This window comes from Pyrus communis, chromosome 11 (genome assembly GCF_963583255.1).
Source record: "Pyrus communis chromosome 11, drPyrComm1.1, whole genome shotgun sequence".
NCBI classification, from domain to species: Eukaryota; Viridiplantae; Streptophyta; class Magnoliopsida; order Rosales; family Rosaceae; genus Pyrus; species Pyrus communis.
In genome coordinates, this window is record NC_084813.1 from 255,587 (window position 1) to 278,802 (window position 23,216).

Below are 23,216 nucleotides of genomic sequence, written 5' to 3' on the forward strand. Positions count from 1 at the left end.
GTGAAATTGAATGAATTGAAGAAAATCAAAGAATATAAATTAACAAAAGATGTAAGAGGTAAAAAAAAATGTGTGGATAGCAACATCCTATTTATTTTCACAAAATTTTTGTCCTATGGTGACCTTCACAATCATATTCCTTTGCTCTCCTCGGTTTGAATACAATCTCCAAGTTCTAAAGTTATGAGTCCTCCTTTAAGTCTCTACACAAAGATAGAGATCTGAAGAAGAGATGGATTTTGAGCAAGTTGGTGCTAGCATACTCCTAGATGGGGGCTATGGGTGGAGAGAGCACGTAGAGAGAGATGTTCACAAATCCTTCTAACAAATGATCCAATATGAGAACAACGTTCTTTATATATAGCAAAGTTAGGGCCTCAGTAGACTAGGCAGTTAAGTAAATTTATTATATATCATATAAATAATAAAATATTTACATTAAAAAAACTATACTTGTATTGAAAATTCAGGACATATAAAATGCAGAATTAAAGAATACACAAATTATAAAGTATTACAACTTATTAATTTAATTAAATTTATTATAAGAAGAGCTAGTTATACATAATATGATGTGAATGTCAAAATCTAAGTGTTGTCTTTCCTGTTAAGGATATTCGCCCTCTCCATTATTTCTTAGGCCTTGAAGTACAACGATCAACAGATGGTTTGTTTCTCCATCAAGGCAAGTATCTTCTTAACTTGCTTCAAAAAACAAAAATGGAAGGTGCAAAACCATGCTCCACAACTGTGAGTTCTATCAAGCTTGATCACATTGGACCACTTATGTCTTATCCTACAAAATATAGATCCATAGTTGATGCCTTGCAGTATTTGATGTGGACAAGACCTGACTTATCATTTTTAACCAAGTTTGCCAATTCATGCATGCTCTAAGAGAATCCCACTTGTGGGCTGCCAAAAGGATTTTGAGATTTCTCAAGGGAACTATTACACCTGGATTATGGTTCAAAGAGGGTTCAATTCATTTCACTGCATAGTCTAATGCAGATTGGGCATAATATACTTTTGATGGAAGGCCTACGAGTGGTTACTGCATCTTCTTGGTATTAACCTCATTAGTTGGAGTACAAAGAAGCAATCCACTGTTGCTAGATCCTCTACAAAAGTACAATATTGTTCCTTAGCACATACTGTTGCGGAAATTACTTGGATCTGCGAAGTTCTTCATGATATTGGCCTTTCTCTGCTCAAAGTTCCTCAACTTTGGTGTGACAGTATCTCACTATATCACTTGCTTCTAATCCAATTTCCCATGCTAGAACCAAACATGTTGGAATAGACTATCATTACATCCGAAAGTTAACTTTTGCCAATTCAATCAAGGTCTATTATGTATGCAATCAAGATCAGCTTGCTGATATTCATACAAAGTCATTGTCCAAGAACAAGTTTCAGTAGTTACAATCCAAGCTTTCTCTTGGTTCCTTAATTTGATACCAAGTTTAGCTTGAGGGGTTGTAAAGAGCATCAAGTCTAGTATCAAAATTGGTTTCTGTTCAGTGTAAGCTTGTTATAAATGTACATGTGATTAGTTAGAATAGTTAGGGCTTAAAATGTAACTGTCAACATAGCACAATGCTATAGATACCAAGTGTATCTTGTAATTGTCACTTAATGAAAGAAGACGAATATTCAGTAAACAATTTGTCATTTCTGTTTTCTCTCTAAGTTTCTATAAATTGTACATCGATTGAGGATGGGGAAAACAATTCATTAATTCATTAACCTATGCACCTATATATGCATACACCATCTGCATGCATGCATCCATCTTGCACGCACGCCACTAAAGTCATCATGTTAATTTTTACTAGAGTAATCGATATATACATACATACATATATATTTAGAGAGACACAGCGCTACATGATAGGTGGTATAGTATTATGATGTGATATATATGCGCGTACTAGATCTCTTCTTCTCTCTCTAGGCTGAAAGTCAGCACCTAAAGACTCTTAGGCATCAGCACTAATGAAGCCGGGGAGGTACGGAATGTTAGCGAATTTCAACCAGCGATCGGCCAACAGGGCGGGTTGAGCTGTGAACTGCACGGCGGTGGCCCTGTTCATCTCTCCGTAGAAGCCATCACCACTCCACCTGGCCCTCTTTGCAAGGTTGGCACCGGGGCCGCGGTTCTTAAACTCTCCGAAGAAGGCGTGTTGGGTGTTTCCGGCCTTGCCGTCCCAAGCGGAGTATCCCTCCGGCCTGATGAAGTCTGCCAAAGTGCTCTCCATGACGACAGCCCTGGAGTAGGGCTTCCACGGCCTTCCCAAGTATGTCCTCACCTCGAACCTCGTGGGGACGAGCTTCTGCTCGGGGACGATCCTGCAGTTGTGGATGATGATGGCGCCGATCTCGTGCTTGAACTGCCTTCCGGGAGCGGTGATGAAGGCTTGGTTTTGCTGCGGGTTGGTTGACTTCCTCACGATGATCAACGAGTTCTGAATGTATGCGCGGGCGTCACCGAAGATGTAGTCCACGTGTCCGGAGATAACGCAGTTGCGGAAGAACTGTCGGCCGGACTGCATGTACAAGGTGTCTTGGTATCCGCTGATCCTGCAGTTGAAGAAGGCGATTTGGTCCCCGACCGTACGGAGAGCAACGGCTGGCCTTGCCTCTGGACCGGCGGTGTTAATGATTCCCATTGACCTTCCAATGAAACCCGGTCCAAATACTTGGAATGTACCACTGGTGGAGATTTTGTCACCGGTTCCAGCTTCGCTCTTGCTTCCACTCACGACGGTGGATCTGGGTCCATCTCCGTACATGTAGACGTTGATCATTTTCTTGTCCACGTAAACATACTCATTGTAAACTCCGGCCTTGACGTAAATAATGTATCGCCCTCTCTGTCCGTACGGGTACGCCTTAAGCGCGTCGTTGATGCTCTTGTACTGGCCAGACCCGTCCTTGGCAACAACGACGTGAGGCCTCAACCTCCCGTTGTCTTGCAACCCCATGAGCTTGCGGTCGGAAACGGAGAACCAGGTCGGGATCCCGTCGCTGCGGAGCTCGTTTTGCAAAAGCCGGCGTTGTGTTCCTCCGCCATTCAAGGCCTTGTCATTAACTTTGACACCGAACATGCCGAGGATATTGCTGATCTCACCAACGATGGCCAATGCATTGTCTGTGTTGGCAGAGGCGTTGCCGATGGGGTCCTTCAATGCCTCATAGAGGTTGTGGTCGTTTTCGCCAATTATATCAAGGCAGGTGGTGGAATAACTGATGACGCTTCCAATCCAGGCCTTGAGCTCCATCACGCGGTCCTCCATGGTGTGCATGTCAGCATCGCCCACGTACGAGGACACCGCCTGCACCTCGGCAACAGCTTCCTTCAACATGTCCTTGCACTCCTCGAGCGTCCTCTTGGCGGAGGTGCCATTTTTGGCGTCGACGAGAAGTGACTCGGACGTGTTCAAGGCCTTGTTGGCCTCCTCAGAGATGGACATCAATGCGGCCTTTACGTAGTCCTTAAACTTGGCGTTGTTATTTTGTGAGACGGGGCCGAGGCTCTTCTGGCATTCCTGCTGGTAGTCAGTGAAATTACAGATTTGGGTCACCATCTTCTGCTGCGCTGTTAGGGACTCGCTTCCCGGTTTCTTTTGGTAGTGGACTACGGCCACCACCGCTCCGATGACCGCACCAACCACAAGTATCAGGGAAATCCCCGATACTACCACTTTTTTATTAAGTGCCATGTTTTTGTTTTCAGCTTTTTTTTTTTTTTTTTTTAACCCTAATATCCCTCCGAACCGCTTTATTTTCTGCCGCGACAGAAAAAAATTAACACATGAGCCAGCGGCGGAACGGAGAGAAAAACTATTGAGAGAGGAGATGAGAAGAGAGAACCCTAATTAATTAATGTCTACGGGAAATGAAGGAGGTTTGCATGGGTAATATAGTGGTGGAATTTTCCTGAATTAGGTTTTGCATGGAACCGAATGGATGTTAATGTTGCATGGTTGACCGCTTTTTGAGATTGATTTAAGGGTGGATTATGGTTATGGATATGGTGGCTTTGGCTTAGGACAGCCCCGAGACAAAACACACCGGAATGTTAGAGAACTGCCGTCGTCGTCATCCTATTTGTTTGGCACGGATCACTGGATCTCATGTCCTTAAACAATCAACAATGAACCAGTTAGTTTGTTTTGTGTCAAACACTGTATTTGTCATTTCTTCTGCTATTCCTATATTTCTACATAAGAAACGATATTTAACAATGTGGCAGAAGGAATGACTTTGACTAGTGTGGCTGGAATCCACCAATGTTTGCCTTCAAAATGTTGACTAGGTGGGATGTGGGGTCCATCGTTATGGAATAGAAAAAGATGAGGAAAGAAAATGGAAAAATCAAGTTTTCTGTTAAATTTAGTCATGCTCACATATGACCCCTTTTAGTATATTCAAAAATACAAGTCGGTACAATACATATCATAATATAAGTGCAAAAAAATTAAAACTTTTTACTTATATTATTACGTCTAATTTACTATCTTATGTTTTGATTACAAGTAAAAATCTTTTCATGTGAACAAATGACATCTCTATATTTGAATTATGAGGTCTTATGTTTTGGTCACAAGTATTTTAAAGTTATGTTGATGGAATTATGTGGTATAAAAGATTATATTGAAATGGATGACACTTTCAAGGATATTAAAGAGAAAAAAAATTGTGGCCAACTAAAGGTATGAGATGATTACTCAAGAAGAAGAATCATTCATTCTAATCTTTCACAAAATGATAGGTTTATAAGAGAAAAGTTTTCTTCACGTCTAAACCCTTTTTGATTCCTTCAAAATGAAAAACCGTTCTCCTCTAGCTTCAGTATGCCTTGACTTTTTATGGGTATTCTTTTCAACTCAATCCTCTGTGTCAAATGAGGCAACAAAGTATGGTTGCAGAAGTATTCATGATATTTTGAGGGATAATTCTTGTTGCCCGCCTGCTTTCGCACCTCACTTACGCGTCTACTTAGTTAGCATCCCAAATCCGCGTACCCTGGCTTCCTTTAACAGGCTAGTACACAAGCTACTAAAGCTAGTAAGCTAGTATACTAGCATTTGTCCTATTGCTTTAACAGAGGCTTTACCTCCAGGTTCCTACCTATCTTGTCCAAAACTAAGGGAAAAGTCGATTTGCCATATCAAAACGTGAACTCAAGTACACATGTTAACCACCTGGAATCGATCCATGACCGCTAAACTAAAGAAGTTCTTTACCAAGTAAGCTACGCAACCGTCATTACCTGCCTCAACCAATCTTAGCTCGGAAATGCCAACAAGCAAATTTTTAAACCACAAAGTATGGTTGTAAAAGTATTCATGATATCTTGAGGGATAATGCTAGGGAGACCAAACTTTTTAAACCGAATGATATGGTTATTAATGATTGGTTATTACTTGAGCGTTGATTAACATGTTTCTTATTGATGACACATAATTTGGTTTGCAAATTTAGTTTAAAATTTTGACCTCTCTAGCATTTTACTAGCGCACAAGGAATGAAAAAGTGAGTGGGTCTCACATTAAAATTAGTTATGTAATACATAGCTGCTTACAATACTATTGTGTGGCATGACTCGACTCAAATTACTAAACTTTGCAGGCCAATGATGTAGTTTAAGGCTAAAGATATGGTAACACCTTGCCACTAAACACCTTCATACGTCACGTTCTTACTACACATTAACTTGTCGCCATATCACTAAAACGTTGTACACAATTTCTCCGACGTACTTGTGATTCATGAGGGACGAAGCCAGGAGAGACTCATGGGTCCCTAACTTGAGCCACAATCTTAGGTTTAAAGATACAAGTCCAGGCGACCGGCATAGCAATTTTCCGGAGAAAACTCAGTTGATATGATCAAAACTACAAAGGGAACCAAACCGAAATCATGGGGAGCTTACACATGTTTAACACAACATTATTTCTGAGTTGAGCTCCAGGAGCAATCCAAACTTAACAGTTCAGTCTGAACTCCAACGAATGAAAGCTCGAGTTGCAGACAACAAACATAAAGGATGAATACAAAGAAAACAAGTGGTTATATCATACAACTCTATTCTCCTAGAGTATATTTCAAAACAGACAGCGTCGCATAGGATACAAAAAGCTTGATCTAAATTTTGCGTTCTCTGCAACATCCAAGCATGTATATTATTGTCATACCAGGTTCCAGAAATCGCATCCCTCCTACGTGCATGCAATTGCAGGTACGTATGGCTTACCTTGGCATGCTTCTGAACCCAAGACACTTTCTTAAATGTGCATACTTCCAATTGCTGTTCCAATGTCCGAAGTTGCTTCAATCTGTCTTCCCCTGCCAACGTGTCTTCGCACCAACTAATAATGTCCAGTACAACATCGAACCACATCCACTTGGTTTTACATACCTGATAATGACAGTCTTCAATGGAGCTCATCAGCACGGACAGTTGAATAATAATATCCAGAACATAATCCCGTAATCCCTGATCATTGTAAAACATGCTCAAACTTATCCACAGCTATATAATCTTGCATATGCACTCATATGCTGAAATATGATATTTACCACTTCCAGATGCTGTTCCTGACATAGTTCGTCACTTACAAGGAAGGGTTTAGGCAGAACGATCCATTGATTTGTAATGGACAAAAGGCCTCACAATGAGGGTACAATCAACTTCTCAAATAGGCAGCTCGCAAGAACTTTGATAGCATAATAGGTCTTGTGTTAGAAGCATTTTTACCTATTCCTTAGAAGCTCCTAAAGTACCCCAGAGAGGACAAAAGAAAAAGAGAAAGAAACAGAAGACGAAGAACAAGAAATAAAAAAGGAGAAGCCGAGGGCAGGGGCAGGGGATGACTTGGATCACAATGTAAAGGTTTCCATCCCCCTAGTTTTTTAGATACTCTAGTATCTGTATTTTGTTTCAAAAGTAAACCCAGTTGGTCAAGGTCCGATAAACTGATAATATTGTTGCAGATGTAGCCATCTTTTAGAGCCACTTCTCTGCAATTTAGAGTGTTGTTGACCAAATCAACTACCAGTTTCGGCAGTTGTTTCAGCTTTAGTCTAGGGTAATAGTAATCGGTTGCCATCCAGAATGATGATGAATGATCCATTTCTTCACGCTGACTACCATATTCAAGATCTGAAGTACGCTGCCCAAAGCAAGCTCTTCTGAGCATGCTTTTTTCAAAATAATAGCTGCCTCATATCTGTAGAGGAAATAAGATGATCAAAGCTTATTTTCAAAACTCAACAGTAGAGGAAAAGCATAAGTAGCTGAATATTCTACTGCAAACATACCTGCATTGAGAAGCCATTAATGCCGATTGTCCAACTGAGGAACTCAGAAAGTTCTGTATCCGATCCCATGTTGCTTTGGAGTACTGATTAAGATTGCCCCCTATAGGGTTCACACACTTCCATAATTTCTCTTTCTTACCAACATAAAACTGAAGTGCACCCAGGCTCTGCTTCACTACCATATGTTGCTCTATTGCGTAATCCAATGCCTTCCTTACATCAGTATTGCGGTGTTTCAGATCACCATAACGAATGCAATCGATAATGTTTGCTTCAGTCGGCATAATTTTTTCAACTTTCAGGGTGTTCAAAGATAGTAAAATAACGCCAATAAGGCCTTGAACATGTTCAGATGGTGGTGTGCAGCCTTGAGCTCCCCAAGTACCATTACCAGGTATGTTGTTTCCAACAGCAGGGGAGGACTGAGGAGACTGATACTCAGAACCAGGATACCTGTTGTTCATGGAATCATGATGAAACACCTGGCCACTCTGCATATGATGGCCTTTACGAGGCACATTTGAGCTAGCAGAATTCAGTGAATCGCTAGACCTTGGTCTTCTAAACTCTTCCCCATTTCGATGAGGGAAGCTTTGTGGATTTTGAGCATAGTTGTTGTACTCAGAGATATTTAGCCTACTCATGTCAGGCACATTTGTAGGTGGGGCTGAAGAAAATTTAGGGCCATCAGGTCTGGGAGGAATAGGTCGAAAACCATGACTATGAGAATTAGGAGGGAGGATGGTATCTGGTCCAAAATAATTAGGTTGCATGTGGAAGTTGTTTGGCCTTGAAGAAGGAGGATACTGATTTGGTTGACCTAGGAAATTATTGCCATTACCGCCTGAAGGATCAGAATTTCCATGGAAGAAAATGGGAGTGGACCTACTAGTGGAGACTGAAGTCTCACCAGAACCATATAATTCGTGTGGAGCTTTCTTAAACTGATTTGCCTGTGTATGTTCCGACTGGTAAGAGTAATCAGTATTCTTGTCATCTTGGTTCCCAACTGGCATACTTGAGACTCTTGATACGTAGGGTTGATTTGGGTTTTTCCGATTGACTTTCCCCTTGTTTTTAGTATCACCAACCCTTCCGTTGGTAGAAGGCTTTTGATTTCCCACAGGATGTTCAAAATAAACTGGAGGCGGGTTTATTTCAGGCATGGAATGCTGCCGCGTTTCAGGGTTATAAGAATTGTTACCATTTGCAAGCTGAGATGATTCCCTGCTTGAAAGTGGGGGCCCTCCAGCTGAGAGGCTCGTCCAAAGCCATACACTTTTTGCTGCAGCGATGAGGGGTGCCGAAGCCTTATGTGGTTGTGCTAGAAGAATATTATATCTTCTCATGCGCAACTGGTGTAGAGCATTGGAGAAATCCCTGTCTCCAGAAATGAGCAGGTAGTTTGCTGGTGCAGCGTTATCTACTGCCCAGAACAACATATCGACTAGAATCTTCTTATCACTTGCATCTTTCACACCTGTTTCAGACAATGAGCTGTCAACGAAGATGCTAAGGACGATGACAACTTAACTACCATCATAAATCATTTGAAGAGAAAAACCATACAAAATACCAATTACAACAACAACAAAACATTCAATAATCACAACATATTAACAAGAATGAATACGATAACATAAAAAGGAGGTAGCATACGATCAATCTGCTATGAGAAACACAGCTTGTAACGTAAATTCAAGCACTAGAGGTATAAACAAAACAAGTAGTTGCTAAACTGAAGCAATTTATGAATTACCCAAAAACAGCACCATGTTGATTCAGTTTGCTATTTCAAATTGAGGACTGACAAATTAACAAAAATCATTGACAAAGAAAATCAGTAGATCACTATACTACAATCAAATTACACTTGGACACAATCAATTTCACTCATCAAATAAATAAATAAATTGAAAAAAAAAAAATCAATTCTTGATGCTATCGAATCGGAAAATTAAAATAACAGCAGCAGGCCAAGAAAATACAAAATTCAAAATTCAAAATAATAATAATAATAATATTTATAATTGAAAAAGAAAAAAGAAAAGTACCGGCGGGGACGTGGTTGAGGGCGATGCCGGTGCTGGAGAGGGCTTGCTGAACAGAAGCAGGGATGCCATTCGTGTCGCCGTAGGCGCAGATGGAGACGGGTCCACAATAATTCATGTCCACGAGGGCGGAACTGATGTTCTGTGCGATGGCGTGGGCATCGCAGACCTTGGGAACCTGGCAGTTCTCTATGTCCCACCACACCGACGTTTTGGCCTTCTGGTACTGCGCCTCCGCCATACCCATGGAGGCGGCCCCCGACGCCGTGCTGCTTCCGTTCACATCCACAGGCATTAGCGCTCTCTAAAAAATCGAGATCTAACGATTACTGACGAGCGAAGACGATCGGTTCTTCAAAACATAAACACCAAATGGAAATGGAAATGGAAATCCGGTGGATTGAGTCGCTACTTGGTTTTCTTTGCCTTTTACTTTGATTCTCTCTCACTCGCGTACTTAAATACTATCCTGCACCGCCGCGACCACTTTCGTGGGGTAGGGGTAAGTGATTTTCCTATTTTAGCCCTCATTATGCTAGCAGGCCTAACGGTAACGCGAGTTGTGGGATACTTTCGTCTTTTAACAATATATTTCCTGGTTGTAGTGGGGAAAACATTTCCCTTCGTTGAGACTAGTTAGGTGGGTGGGTTGGGTGGGTGGTGGCGCAGATTCACAATTTCTAACGTCGAAACTGGGCAAGACGACTTTGACCAGGAAAAAAAAGAAAAGAAAAAGAATGAGTCTATATCTTGGCCCTGGTTAATGCCGAAAGAGTGGGGTTAGTGATTCTATTACCACTAGGCCACTGCAAATCCATAAAGAAATACCCAATACGTGAGGAAAGGACCGGATTCTTTTTCCAGGGATCCTAAAGATTTCGTGTTCATGATCGTTCATCGTATATTGTGTAGTTAGTTTTCATTACGTACTATTTATATTTAATTTTAAATTTTAAATTTTGAAATGATTTCTAACCATACATTGTACGATGAACGGTTACTATCATGAGATTCCTAGAATTCCTAAAAAAAAAAAAAATCTGGCGAGAATCCTTTTCCAATACATGAATCATGCATTTTTTCGTATCTTTTTTTTTTTCCTTTTTCAAAGCTACTTATCCCTTTTTTTTTTCCTTTTTCAAAGCTACTTTCTTCTCTTCTTAACAATTTACAGTATGTTGTAGGTCTATCTGACTGAACTATTATAATGGAATAGAGAAGGGAGGCCGGCAGCAATAAGAGAGAGTAGAGAGATATTTAATTGTGAGACGTGTGTTATATCACCTCATTATGCCTTTATTTATAGTAGTAGGATATGAAGAGAATAATAGAGAGTCAAAAGTTAGCTAGAGTTACTGTAGTAATAATTCCTTTACTTTTCCTATGTGGTAACTTTAGTTAGGAGTTGTTATATATATACTCTGTAAAATTATTATGAAGAAAATGAGAAAAGATTTCATTTTCCTCAATATGGTATCTCTCGCCACAGTCTAACAACCTCAATCCTTTTCCCCAAAAAATTTTCCCACTTACCAAACAGTCATTTTCTCACCTACCAAACAGCTCGACTTCCGCTTCCATCTTCTCAATTCTTGCTCAGGATTTTGTCTCTCTGATTCTTAATGGCGGAACACTCTGGCTCATCTTCTCCGGCGGTCGCACCTCCTCGATCTCCTCCTGCGATCGTAAATACGAATTCTTCTTCGCTTTTCTCAAACCCTAATTCTTCATTTCAGGCTTCAATCAATTCGATTACGATCCACAACATTGGTAGTATGGTTCAAACAAAGCTTAAACGTCATAATTATCTTGTCTGGAAATCTTTTTTCGATCCGATCTTCCGCCGCTACAAGCTTAACGGAATTGTTGATGGATTTGAGCCACCACCGCCTCAATTTCTTGCTGATCTATCTAGCAATCTCCACTCTATTCCAAATCCAGCATTCGAGCAGTGGTATGAGAAAGACCAAAACATTATCATTTGGATAAATTCTACTCTCTCAGAATGTCTCATTCCGTTCACTATTGGAGTCCAATCTGCCCGTGAGCTTTGGCAGAATCTTGAACGTCGATTTGGTGGCATATCTCGATCACACATTCATCAACTCCGTTCCAATCTTCAATCCATGACAAAAGGATCATCTTCAATCTTTGACTATTTGCAGCGTATCAAGGAAGTCACAGATGCTCTTGTTGCTGCTGGAGCGCCAGTTGATGACAATGATCTTCTACTCATCGTTCTCAGTGGCCTTCCTAATGAATATGACTCATTTGTGGACTCTGTTCAATTCCATTTGGCTGATACCACCATCGATGATCTTCATAGCTTTCTTCTCAGTAAAAAGATGGCTCTCTCCAGAAAGAAGCAAAATCAAGGTTCTTCTTCTAATGACCAGTATCAAGCTTTCAATTCCATCCAGGCATCCACTCAACCTCCGTTGCTGCCTACACCCAATGTTCCTCAGGTGCAAGCTTACAATGCTCAAACTCAGCCAAACAGAAATAATTTTCAAAGGCATAACTCACAGCACAATTATTCCAATCGAAACAAGTTCAATCGCTACAATAATACCAATCGGACATCGTGGTGGCAATCGTGGTGGACATTATTACAACAATAATTACAATTCTCCCCGCCCTATTCCTTGTCAAATTTGTGAAGATCCTGGTCATCTTGTTATCGATTGTGTTAATCGTATGAATCCCAACTTCCAAGGGTGCATTCCACCTGCCAAACTTGCAATGTGTGCTAACACCACCACCTATTCTTCCCCGCCATAGTTGCTTGACTCTGGTGCAAGCTCTCACGTGACAAACAATGTTCACAATCTGCAAAACCTTCAACCATACACTGGTCCTGACAAAGTTTACATTGGAGATGGCCAAGGTTTGCCAATTCTCCACTCAGGCTCTTCGTTTATTCAAACACTTTCTGCTACTTTCAAATTGAACAATGTTTTGCATGTTCTTCATCTGCAACATGATCTTATCTCTGCAAATATGTTTCTTTTGGATAATTGGTGCTCCTTAACACTAAATCCTTTTGACTTTAATGTCAAAGATCTTACTACGGGGAGGATGCTTGTTAGAGGTCCTATTCGCAGTGGTCTCTATCCCTTCTCTGTGTCCTCTCTTTCTACACGAAGATTCTCTGCAAATCCTGCAATAAAAGCCATTACCCAAATCTGGCATCAACGTTTGGGGCATCCAACGTTCAAGACTTTTCGATCTGTTGTATCAAAGTCTATCTTGCCTATTACTAATAATGTTACTCAGTTTCATTATTCAAATTGCATCTTGGGCAAATGTGCCAGATTACCTTTTCATGATTCTATATGTATTACTTCTAGAGCTTTAGAATTGGTATATGCTGATGTTTGGGGACCAGCACCCTTACTCTATGTGAGTGGCTCTTGGTTCTATGTAATTTTCGTTGATGACTTCACGAAATATACTTGGATGTATCCTTTGAAGCATACATCAGATGTCTCTCTTACATTTGTACAGTTCTAGGCTCTTGTTGAGAACTTGTGTGGAACCAAAATTGGTACTTTACGATCTGATTCAGGGGTTGAATTCCTCAGTTCTGCCTTTAAGATACATCTTGCTACACATGGTATTTAACAACATCTTAGTTGTCCTTACACCCCTCAGCAAAATGGCTATGCTAAAAAGAAGCACATACATGTTGTCGAGACAGCTAGAACTTTATTGGTTGCATCAAACGTTCCTCATCAATTTTGGGTCGAAGCCTTTCTTATTGCAGTCTATTGAATCAATAGACTTCCACCTGTCTCCAAGCCTTCACCATAGGAACAACTCTTCAACAGGTCACCAGATTACACTCACCTTAAGGTTTTTGGGTGTACATGTTACCCTTGGCTTGGCTAAAACCTTATACTAACTCCAAACTTGAGGCTAAGAGCAAGGTGTGTGTGTTCATTGGTTATAGTCTAGTTCACAAAGGATATAGATGTCTAGATCCCTTAACCAACAGAGTCTATATTTCTCACCATGTTTAATTTGATGAAAGCTCATTCCCCTTTCATCAATCTATTTCTATGTCACTGTCTACGTTCCCTTCCACAACCACCACTTCATCATCTTCATTCTCTCTTACTTTTCCAAATTTATATCCTTCATCACCCTACCATCTCCTTCCTCTTACCCTTCCACTTCAGTTATGTCCCCATTACCATCCCACTCTGTATCCTTACCTATACCACCCACAGAAGACACTCATGTTCCTTCCCTCTCCATTAATATTTCTCCTACAGTACCCTTACCATCACATCCACCACTTCCCACTACCTCTACTCATCCTATGCAAACTAGATCCAAATCTGGAATTTATAAACCAAAAGCATACACTGCAACCAAACATCATTTGCCATCTACCCTGAATCTTGAGTATGTTCCTTCTACCTATTTGCAAGCCTCTAAATTTCCCCATTGGAGGACAACAATGCAAGAAGAATTCAACGCCTTGCAAAGTGCTGGAACTTGCGCATTGGTTCCATCTAACCCATCTCAAAATCTAGTTAGGTGTAAATCGGTCTTTCGCATTAAAAGAAAGCCTGATGGCTCTGTGGACCGGTACAAGGCCAGATTAGTGGCCAAGGGGTATAATTAGCATGAAGGAATTGATTACAGTGACACTTTTTGCCCAGTGGCAAAGCCTGTCACCATCAAAATTCTACTCACTTTGGCAGTTCAGTCTAATTGGTTTCTGCATCAACTGGATGTTAGCAATGTTTTCTTACATGGCATTTTGAAAGAAAATGTGTTCATGACTCAACATCTGGATTCATTGATCAAGATCACCCTAATCATGTCTGCCATTTAAAGAAATCTCTCTATGGATTGAAACAAGCTTCACGAGCTTGGTTTGAGAATCTATAGTGTGCATTACTTTTTATGGGATTTCAAGCCTCCAAATCAGATCACAGTTTATTTGTCCTTCACAAACCAGTTCTAGTTCTTGTCCTTATCTATGTGGATGATATACTTGTGACTGGACCTTCTTCAACTGCTTGCAGTGATGTGATATCTCAGTTAAGTGTTCAATTTCCTGTCAAAGACTTGGGAGATCTTCATTACTTCCTCGAGCTAGAAGTACAAAGGTCTTCTATCGGCATTTTTATTCATCAGTCTAAATATGTATTAGACTTGCTTAAAAGGACAAAAATGGATGGAGCAAAGCCCTATGTTACTCCTCTCGGTTCTGCTAAACTTGACCACACTGGTGCATTGCTTGCAAATCCTGCAGAATATCGACAAATTGTTGGGGTTCTTCAATACCTCACTTGGACAAGGCCTGATCTTTCCTTTGTTGTTAACCTTGTTTACCAATTCATGCATTCTCCAATGGATCAACATCTTCAAGCTGTAAAACGGATACTGAGATATCTCAAAGGCTCTTTTGGACATGGTTTGTGGTTTCCCCAGGTTTCATCCTCTCTTAAACTCAAAGCCTTTTCTGATGCTGACTGGGCCGGTTGCTCTTGGGATAGACGATCAACTGGTGGTTTCTGTATCTTTCTTAGTCATTCCCTTATTAGCTGGAGTGCAAAGAAGCAACATATTGTTACCTGTTCCTCCACAGAAGCTGAGTATAGATCTTTAGCTCATACAGCTGCTGAAATCACTTGGATATGTCAATTGTTTACTGATATTGGTTTTCAGTTGTCCAGTTTACCTCAGATTTAGTGTGACAACATCTTTGCGATTGTTTTAGCCTCAAATCCTGTCTTTCATGCTCGGACCAAACATGTCGAAATTGACTACCATTATATTAGGGAGTTTGTTCTTGCCAAGCTTCTCGAAGTTTAGTTTGTATGTAGTCAAGATCAGCTAGCGGACATTCACACCAAATCTCTTCCTCGCCAACGATTTCTTGATCTCCGATCCAAGCTTTCACTTCAACCTTCTTCATTTAGCTTGAGGGGGTGTGAAGAGAATAATAGAGAGTCAAAAGTTAGCTAGAGTTACTGTAATAATAATTCCTTTACTTTTACTCTGCGGTAACTTTAGTTAAGAGTTGTTATATATATACTCTGTAAAATTATTATGAAGAAAATGAGAAAAGATTTCATTTTCCTCAATAGGATATGTTAAATCATTACCTTTTTAAGATTACAACTATAATGATATATTAACTACTAAAGGGAATATTCAAAGATATCCCTAGATACACTACACAATCACATTCATATTCTAAATATGACTGCAACACAGTATTTATTTTCCAACAATAAAAGTATTTACAATAATGTTATTCTTACCACAATTTTATACCACATTTCTTTATCATCTTAGGTGGCAGATGAGTTGGATAGCCATATCATCTAAATTAATTAGCATTTAATCAAAATGTTAATCAATAATTAATAAAAAGATTGTTAATTAAATGATGATTGTGGTATACAAGGTGTGACATCCCACATCGCTCAGGGGAGTAATCCTTATATGTATATTCCCATCCCTACCTAGCACGAGGCTTTTTGGGAGCTCATTGGCTTCAGGTTCCGTAGGAACTCCGAAATTAAGTGAGAAGGGGGCTAGAGTAATCCCATGCTGGGTGACCTACTGGGAAGTTGTTAATGAGTTCCCAAAAACAAACCCGTGAGGGAATGGTAAGCCCAAAGTGGACAATATCGTACTACGGTGGTGGAGCAGGCCCGGGAAGTGATCCGCCCCGGGCCAGGATGTGACAATTGGTATCAGAGCCTAACCATGATCGTGGTGTGCCGACGAGGATGTCGGGCCCTTAAGGGGGGTGGATTGTGACATCCCACATCGCTCAGGGGAATGATCCTTATGGTATCGTTTGGTATGCAGACGGGACGGGACATGACAGGACGGAACGAAACGGAGCGGGAGCAAAGATGCCCTCAGATGGAAACAAGGAGGAAGAAGAAAGAGACAGAGAGGTTATAATTTTGTGTTCCACGGATGTGGAACGAGTCGTTCCAGGGGGTGAGGTGGAATGAAAATTCACCCAAAACTCGTCCCGTGGAACAGCTCGTTCCACCCGTTTTAGGCGCACCAAATGTGGGACAGAACGCCTTGTCCCACTCTGTTCCGTCCCGTCCCACGTACCAAACGATACCTATATGTATATTCTCATCCCTACCTAGCACGAGGCCTTTTGGGAGCTCACTGGCTTCGGGTTCCGTAGGAACTCCGAAGTTAAGCGAGAAGGGGGCTAGAGCAATCCCATGATGGGTGACCCACTGGGAAGTTGCTCGTGAGTTCCCAAAAACAAAATCGTGAGGGAATGGTAAGCCTAAAGCGGACAATATCATGCTACGGTGGTGGAGCGGGCCCGGGAAGTGATTCGCCCTGGCTGGGATGTGACACAAGGAGTCTCATTCTTCCACCTAAGATTATTTAAGTGTTTAATTAATAAAAAGATTGAAATTAAATGATGTAGCTTGTTCAACTCAAATGCCACCTAAGGTGGTATGAAAATGTGGTTCAAAAACATGGTATGAATAGCATTACTCATGTATTTATATGTATGCTTTTTTCTTCTCTTTTTTAGGAAATACTTGTTTTATTAGGTTTTAATGAAAATTAAGTCCAACTAAACATAAGTTCAAACTTGTTTTAGTGAAAATCAAAAGCTCATGTCTAGTTTACGAACGAGCCGAACACGAGCTTGAAAAAATTATCAGAGCCGAGCTTGAGCTTGCGGTTATGTCACGACCTGGTCGTAAATTCTTTTTGTAGTTAAGTTTAACTTTTGGTTAGTATCAAATCCCATATCAGCCGAAAGTGCACATGGTTTTTATTGGATAATCCGAGACTGGCGACAAAGAGTTAGGCAAGATAACTAACAAATGGTACGAGGGTTAGTTCGTATAATTAGTCACTCACGGTCAAGTAGTATAAGCACGGAATGGAATGTGCAAGACCCGGGTGTTTAGTTATACAAATTAACGAATATAGATGAAGAATTTGCATTGCACTCAGTGGTGGACCTATAGAGGGACCTAGGTGGTCCCAGGACCCCTCGGTGATCTGAAATCCTTGCTTGAAATGTCCCAAGGACCTCTCGAAGTTAAAAGCTGGTCCTCTGGCTCTATGTTTAAGCTCTACAGTGGAGTCTTCACATAGAAGACGACCGTGAAGAAGAAAATAAATTTTTTTTTTAAATGATTTGGCCCAAAACATGTTGGTCCTATTGATAGGCTTCAAGAAGAATGCAAGAGGATGTTTTGACAAACATGTTGGTCCTATTGTAGCGTCCACAATACAGCTAGAGAAGCGGTAATTATCTAATGAATCAAAAGACACGTATTGAAGCAATTGTGATCAAACAATTGGAAGAAGAGTGTATGAACTATCATCTTTGCTTGAATGCATCAATATATTGCACTAAGTTCTTGTTGCGACAAGGCTTTCTTTTTCGTGGCCATGATGAAAGAAATACTTCGAATGATAGGGAGAGCTATTTAGGCTCCTGCAATTCCTTGTGGATCATGATGAGAAAATAGAAGCCTTTGTGTCGGAAAATGCACCGGGAAATCTCAAGCTAATAGCTCCTTCCAAACGATCTTGTCAATTCATGTAGCTTCAAAACATTTTTAGACTATGAAACCTTGTCATGGACGACTTTATTAGGATTTTGTAGCTTGTCAGGTTATTTTGAGTATGATTTATGAATGAAAACATATTATCATTTAACTTTTCAGTTATTTTTGTCTACAAATTTTTTATTTTTTTATTATTGAGACTTCCGAGTTTAAAATCTTGGATCAGTAATCGATTGCACTCTGCATTGCTATCGATAATAATTTGATATTTGATTGTATGATGCCATGACACTTAATTAAATAATGTCAATTTAGTGTGATAAGGTTATGTCCCTATTAAATTGTTGAAGTTCATCTCTCCATTGTTTATGCAGGTTATTAGACAATCAAGAGAGTACAAGGGATGAGAACGAATTAGACAGAAAGTAAAGTGTTATTTAGTTATTTACTTTAAATTTAGCTCATATTCTAAATTCGAGATTTTCTACCAGCCCTGTGTCCGGACAGTGACAGGTTATGAGCTTTTTCAGATTCGGCTCTCGTAGGCAGCGGAGATGTTGCTATGACCAAATGCCCTCACCTTACCGAGTACACATGTACTGCTGACACACAGAACAACATAGAAGCTCTCTTTTCACTTGTATAAATTTGGTGGGTAAGAAAGCATCAAATGAAAAACGATAACGTCCGCTAAGAGAAAAAGACCCCCTTGCATTATGAACAAATCAAATACACCGCAAATAATGAAGCAATATGGTACACAACTTTCGAAAAGAGGAAAAAAGAAGAAAATCAAGCATATAGAACATTGTGCAAACAATATACCACCACCCTCAGAACACAATGCCTTTGTTACAATAATTGCATGCTGATTTACTCATACATGCACACATGACACCTATAGAGGCAAAGAGAGACACGGAGATCGGGAGATTCACAAGTTTGGTGATTCGCCGGCGGGTCCATGCCGAGCATTTAACAGGGGTTGGAGGGCTTTGACAACAATGCTCATGTTTGGGCGGAAATCGGCCTCATATTGCACGCACAGGGCGGCAACTGCAGCCATCTATAATCAAGACAGAAAAGAGCATTCAGTTATAGATGCTTGATCGCGTAATCGGTATTAGTAATATTGTGGTATGCAGTCAACACACAAATGTATGGGGAGAAATGGAAAGGATGATGTTCAGCAACACCACCCTCGTGCCAATAGAAACAAGAAATAACCGGAATTGCATATTCGTGCATGTACGCATGTGTGTATTATGTATGTACATGATCTAGTTATCACCTTTGCAACCGCCTTTGGTGGGTACTCTCCTCCTAGTCTTGAATCAATGCACTGCCTAACTTTGTCTTCACTAAGCTTTGGTGTAGCCTAACACAGTCCAAATACTTTAAAAATCAGTTCACTTGACCCCCCCAAAGAAATAATAATAACAAGAATGAGAACATATTCTTATCTCTACAATTCAAAATAATAACAAGAACGAGAACATATTCTTCTCTATACAATTCAAAAAACAAATGGCACGTGCTGTGCATAAAGAGCACAGATACAGTACCCATGTTACTAGACTCTGCTGCCCCCGTGGTAGTGTATGATCAACAGGTTTTCGTCCAGTCAAAAGCTCAAGCAGGACAACACCAAAACTGTAAACATCACTCTTGGCATTCAACTGTCCAGTCATTGCATATCTGCAAACCACAAATAAAATTACTGAATATTGGGGATCATGACATGCACCCTGATACCAAACTTTCAGGACGCAGTATTTAGTAAATTAGGTGGCTTACTGTCTAGCCTTTAAAACTTAGGTTGGTTATTTTAAAATAACGTGTATTTATTCTTTCAACAAAGGATCCTCAGCAATCAAGAACAACATACTCTGATTTCAAGTTTAGAATAGAGCAAATGTGGCACATCATTACTGGATGAAATCTTTGAAGAACTATTAAAAGCTTACTCAGGGGCATGATAACCAAAAGTTCCTAGCACGCGAGTGGAGTGAAGACGTGCTGCATTATCAGGAGCTTGATTGGACAAATCAAAGTCCGCAATCTTAGCAACATCATCATCAAATATTAGTACATTGCTCGATTTGATGTCGCGATGAATGATGTGGGGATCAGCTTTTTCGTGCAAATACTCAAGCCCCTTTGCAGCACCCACGGCAATTTTCACACGTTGCACCCACGACAAAACTGGACCAGGCTGTGCCCCTTTAACACCTTTCCTTCCTGCATTAGCAAAATAATCAGGTCAAATACCGTAGAGTAACAGCTAATACAACAGCCCTCAAGTAGTCTATTCTCACTCAATGAAAGAAACTGCTTTCGCTAGAATTAAGATTAGACAATAAAAAGCAACTTAGTTGATTTCCTTGCACACAAAAATGCATCAATAAAGACTGCGCGGCTAGATAGAAACATTAAACTCAATTGTACCCTTAAGGTTTTTCTTTTATCTTTCTCTTACATACCGTGTAGAATATCATGAAGAGATCCATTAGATGCAAACTCATAGGCAAGAACACGTGAAACCCCATCAACACAGTAACCAAGTAGTTGAACAAAATGGTCGTGTTTCAGCCTTGACACCATAGAAACCTGTATCCGTCATTCGTTGATTTAGAAATGAATTTTAACTTGTTACAACAACACGGCAATAAAAAAGATAAAAACAGGTTCTCTTGTCTAACCTGCGCCAGAAATTCCTCATCAGGTTGTTTGCTGGCATCCAACTTCTTGATTGCTGCATGCTGCCCACTTTTAAGCACCCCATAGTATACTCTTCCATATGAACCCTCTCCGATCAAAGCACTGGTCCCAAAGCCTTCTGTAATCTCCTTTAGTTCATCTATTGGTATCGTAGGAACTTCGATGGGCTGGACCCTTACGGGTTGAGATCCTCTGGGTGCAGTTCCTGAAGCATGATGACTTCCCTCATTTCCTGCGACGAGATTCAACTCAGTACGAAATTGATAAAATTGGCGACGGAAACAAACAGATACAAGCGGAAATGAAGTAAAATTTACAAACTTTCCGAAAAACGGAACTCTAAGAAATAATAGTTAGTTGAAATGTATGAGGCTAGATGCAACACAAGGCCTCAGCTATAAGAGAGTGGATTGGATCATTACCTGCCGGATTTTTCACCGTGTATTGACCTCCATGGTCGTTCGCTTTATGCATACCATCGTCTTCGCAACAGCCGAAGCAGCTCATGATTCCTTACCCACACAAAAACAAAACTAAAATTATTCAAAATGTAATTATACAAGTTTCAGTACGTATTATGTAATCAGTAATCAAATTCAGTTCAGCCATCGAACACGGAGATCAATCAAATCGCCACCAAAAACAAAAATTCGTAATTTTTTAACCAAAAAAATAAAATAAAAAAGGTGAAAAATGAGTAGATCGTTATCAGCAGCTGAGAATTCGAGTAAAGAAACGGAAAATGAGAAAGCTTTAAAACAGAGAGATCGTAAGAGAGCGTACCTGAAAGATTGAAAAACTAGAGAAAAATAAAAGGAGACGCCGGTGCTGCTTGCCGTTGTTGTAAACTAATTACAAGAGACTAATCTTGTCTGGGGTGTCTGTCAGTGAGTGTGTGGAGAGAGAGAGAGAAAGAGATCTGAGAGCTCCAAATCCGGCGGAGGAAGCGCGGCGCAGGATAAGCTGGAAGGGGTGCGCAGGATAAGAGGACACCAGCGAAAGAGGGAAGGAGGCTGAAGTCTTTGTAATTATTATTACTTCATATTTTAGAATATTTTGTTTAGGTAATCTTAGAATTTAAGAATGTATATTTATTATGTTTAAATTTGGTGTTGGCCAAACTTGACTGGTTACAACTTACAGTGAATGACAAAACGTGAATGAGTCCATTGACTCCTTCCTTCCTTGTTTCCTTTCTTCAAGTTCGACTTGGATCGCTTGCTTTGCGTGCAACGACATTACGAGACAACTCTTCTTCCCCGTCAAAGTTAGGTACGTAGATTAATAAATAATTATTTAAACACATCATTTTGGACATTGTATTTATATCTAGTAATGTTAGACAGATAAAATTACAAATTAAATAATATGTTATTAATAAAAAATAAGTATATATATTAATGCTTAAAAATAATTCAATCATCACCTTCTATATTATTTAATTTACAAAATGAATACATATGGAGAAAAGTACAACAAAACTTGTTTTCCTCGATGTGCTTTTGATTGTTGCACCTTCAGGTACAATACTTCTCTCGAACAATTGTTTTTTTTTTTCGCCTAACCTCTCTCATCTTTTCTTTACATTTTCTGTTCCAACTCTACAACTTCTCCTCATACATAATTGTATTAGTATGTGATATTTTCTAGTTAATAATCAAAGAAATATTGATGGTAGCAGTTGGACATCATCCTCATATTTGTGGAGGGACAAGAATTGTCTTCCCTCTCAATTCCGGTGCCCTCATGTGCCCTCCTGTTTGTGTGGTTACAGTTAAATCACGTCAACATTTTATATTAATATTCATTTTTGTCTTATTATCTCTATGAAAAAAACAATATAAAATGTTGACGTGACCGTGACCACACAAAATAAGAAGGCATGGAAGGGCACCGGAAGTGAGAGGGGCAGACAATCCTTGTCCTTTATGGAGTCCTACTTTCAACATTGAAGCCCCTTTCATTCAAGTTCTAGGTAGGTACTCTACAAATTCTTTGTAATTTCTTAGTCCCCATTCATTACATTTTCCTTAAGTTCCGAATGTTTAATTGTAACGCGCGAACTTGCTAATTGCGTCGTAATTTCTAGGTCTTTAACCAAATAGGAACGAGTCGGATTCAAACCTTTACTTTGATTGGTTGGTTTTCATGTATCCTTTTCTATTTCCATACTTGGCCATGCTTTAAGTCTTAATATGTTTTCCTTTTGGGCTCATACATTCAATTGATTATTATTATTTTAATACGTGAGCTATTTCATTACATATTGACGGCATATTAGTTATTTTCTCATGTAAATCTAGTACTACATGAGGGGGCATCGTATTTTTAACGTCCAGATCAACGGTATGCTAAAACAGAGTCGTCAGTCCCAATAAATGCATACATGAAAGTTTGAACCAGAGTTGAGCCGTATTCTAAATCTTAATTCGTTTTTTACTAGACCAATTCCTTCGATTTTCAGTTGATTAAAACCTTAACATATTTCTTTCTTTGTCGTGTGAGAAAGAATAAAAATGGAAACCAAAAAAAGAAAAGCTCTGAAATAGAAGATCATCTTTCTTTTGCTTTATAG

At 39.9% G+C, this 23,216-nt stretch overlaps 4 protein-coding genes across 6 annotated transcripts; 1 reads left to right on the plus strand and 3 right to left on the minus strand.

Moving 5' to 3' along the window:
* Positions 1-1,982: 1,982 nt before the first annotated feature.
* LOC137707651 (pectinesterase-like) lies at positions 1,983-3,725 on the minus strand. The gene has a single exon (XM_068446564.1). It carries the CDS (start codon positions 3,723-3,725, stop codon positions 1,983-1,985), a length of 1,743 nt encoding a protein of 580 aa, XP_068302665.1.
* Positions 3,726-5,946: 2,221 nt separating this feature from the next.
* On the minus strand, positions 5,947-9,821 carry LOC137707599 (uncharacterized). Of its 3 annotated transcripts, none has more exons than XR_011064719.1 (4): positions 9,384-9,821; positions 7,330-8,809; positions 6,628-7,238; positions 5,947-6,505 (listed from the first exon to the last, which is right to left on the minus strand). XR_011064719.1 is itself a non-coding variant. In XM_068446506.1 (3 exons), exons 1-3 carry the CDS (start codon positions 9,673-9,675, stop codon positions 7,088-7,090), a joined length of 1,923 nt encoding a protein of 640 aa, XP_068302607.1. In that variant the 5' UTR covers positions 9,676-9,821; the 3' UTR covers positions 5,947-7,087. The 3 variants fall into 3 exon arrangements, 1 of the variants encoding a protein (XP_068302607.1); XR_011064718.1 differs by having other exon boundaries at positions 6,589-7,238; XM_068446506.1 differs by having other exon boundaries at positions 5,947-7,238.
* A 4,024-nt stretch (positions 9,822-13,845) lies between these two features.
* On the plus strand, positions 13,846-15,089 carry LOC137707652 (uncharacterized mitochondrial protein AtMg00810-like). The gene is made up of 2 exons (XM_068446565.1): positions 13,846-14,003; positions 14,420-15,089. Exons 1-2 carry the CDS (start codon positions 13,846-13,848, stop codon positions 15,087-15,089), a joined length of 828 nt encoding a protein of 275 aa, XP_068302666.1.
* Positions 15,090-18,611: 3,522 nt separating this feature from the next.
* On the minus strand, positions 18,612-21,711 carry LOC137707534 (pto-interacting protein 1-like). Its single transcript, XM_068446419.1, has 8 exons — positions 21,425-21,711; positions 21,064-21,153; positions 20,623-20,873; positions 20,404-20,530; positions 19,888-20,161; positions 19,486-19,618; positions 19,212-19,298; positions 18,612-18,986 (listed from the first exon to the last, which is right to left on the minus strand). Exons 2-8 carry the CDS (start codon positions 21,146-21,148, stop codon positions 18,855-18,857), a joined length of 1,089 nt encoding a protein of 362 aa, XP_068302520.1. The 5' UTR covers positions 21,149-21,153; positions 21,425-21,711; the 3' UTR covers positions 18,612-18,854.
* Positions 21,712-23,216: the final 1,505 nt, after the last annotated feature.

Bases quoted from the DNA above. Each gene is read 5' to 3' on its own strand.
- LOC137707651 (XM_068446564.1), bottom strand. From the start codon at position 3,725: ATGGCACTTAATAAAAAAGTGGTAGTATCGGGGATTTCCCTGATACTT.
- LOC137707599 (XM_068446506.1), bottom strand. From the start codon at position 9,675: ATGCCTGTGGATGTGAACGGAAGCAGCACGGCGTCGGGGGCCGCCTCC. The intron at 8,810-9,383 runs GTACTTTTCTTT...TGTCTGAAACAG, and splicing joins CCTCAACCACGTCCCCGCCG to GTGTGAAAGATGCAAGTGAT. The intron at 7,239-7,329 runs GTATGTTTGCAG...TTTCCTCTACAG, and splicing joins TTAATGGCTTCTCAATGCAG to ATATGAGGCAGCTATTATTT.
- LOC137707652 (XM_068446565.1), top strand. From the start codon at position 13,846: ATGCAAGAAGAATTCAACGCCTTGCAAAGTGCTGGAACTTGCGCATTG. The intron at 14,004-14,419 runs GTATAATTAGCA...AACTGCTTGCAG, and splicing joins GCCAGATTAGTGGCCAAGGG to TGATGTGATATCTCAGTTAA.
- LOC137707534 (XM_068446419.1), bottom strand. From the start codon at position 21,148: ATGAGCTGCTTCGGCTGTTGCGAAGACGATGGTATGCATAAAGCGAAC. The intron at 20,874-21,063 runs GTAATGATCCAA...ATCTCGTCGCAG, and splicing joins CACGGTGAAAAATCCGGCAG to GAAATGAGGGAAGTCATCAT. The intron at 20,162-20,403 runs GTATGTAAGAGA...TTGCTAATGCAG, and splicing joins TCTTCATGATATTCTACACG to GAAGGAAAGGTGTTAAAGGG.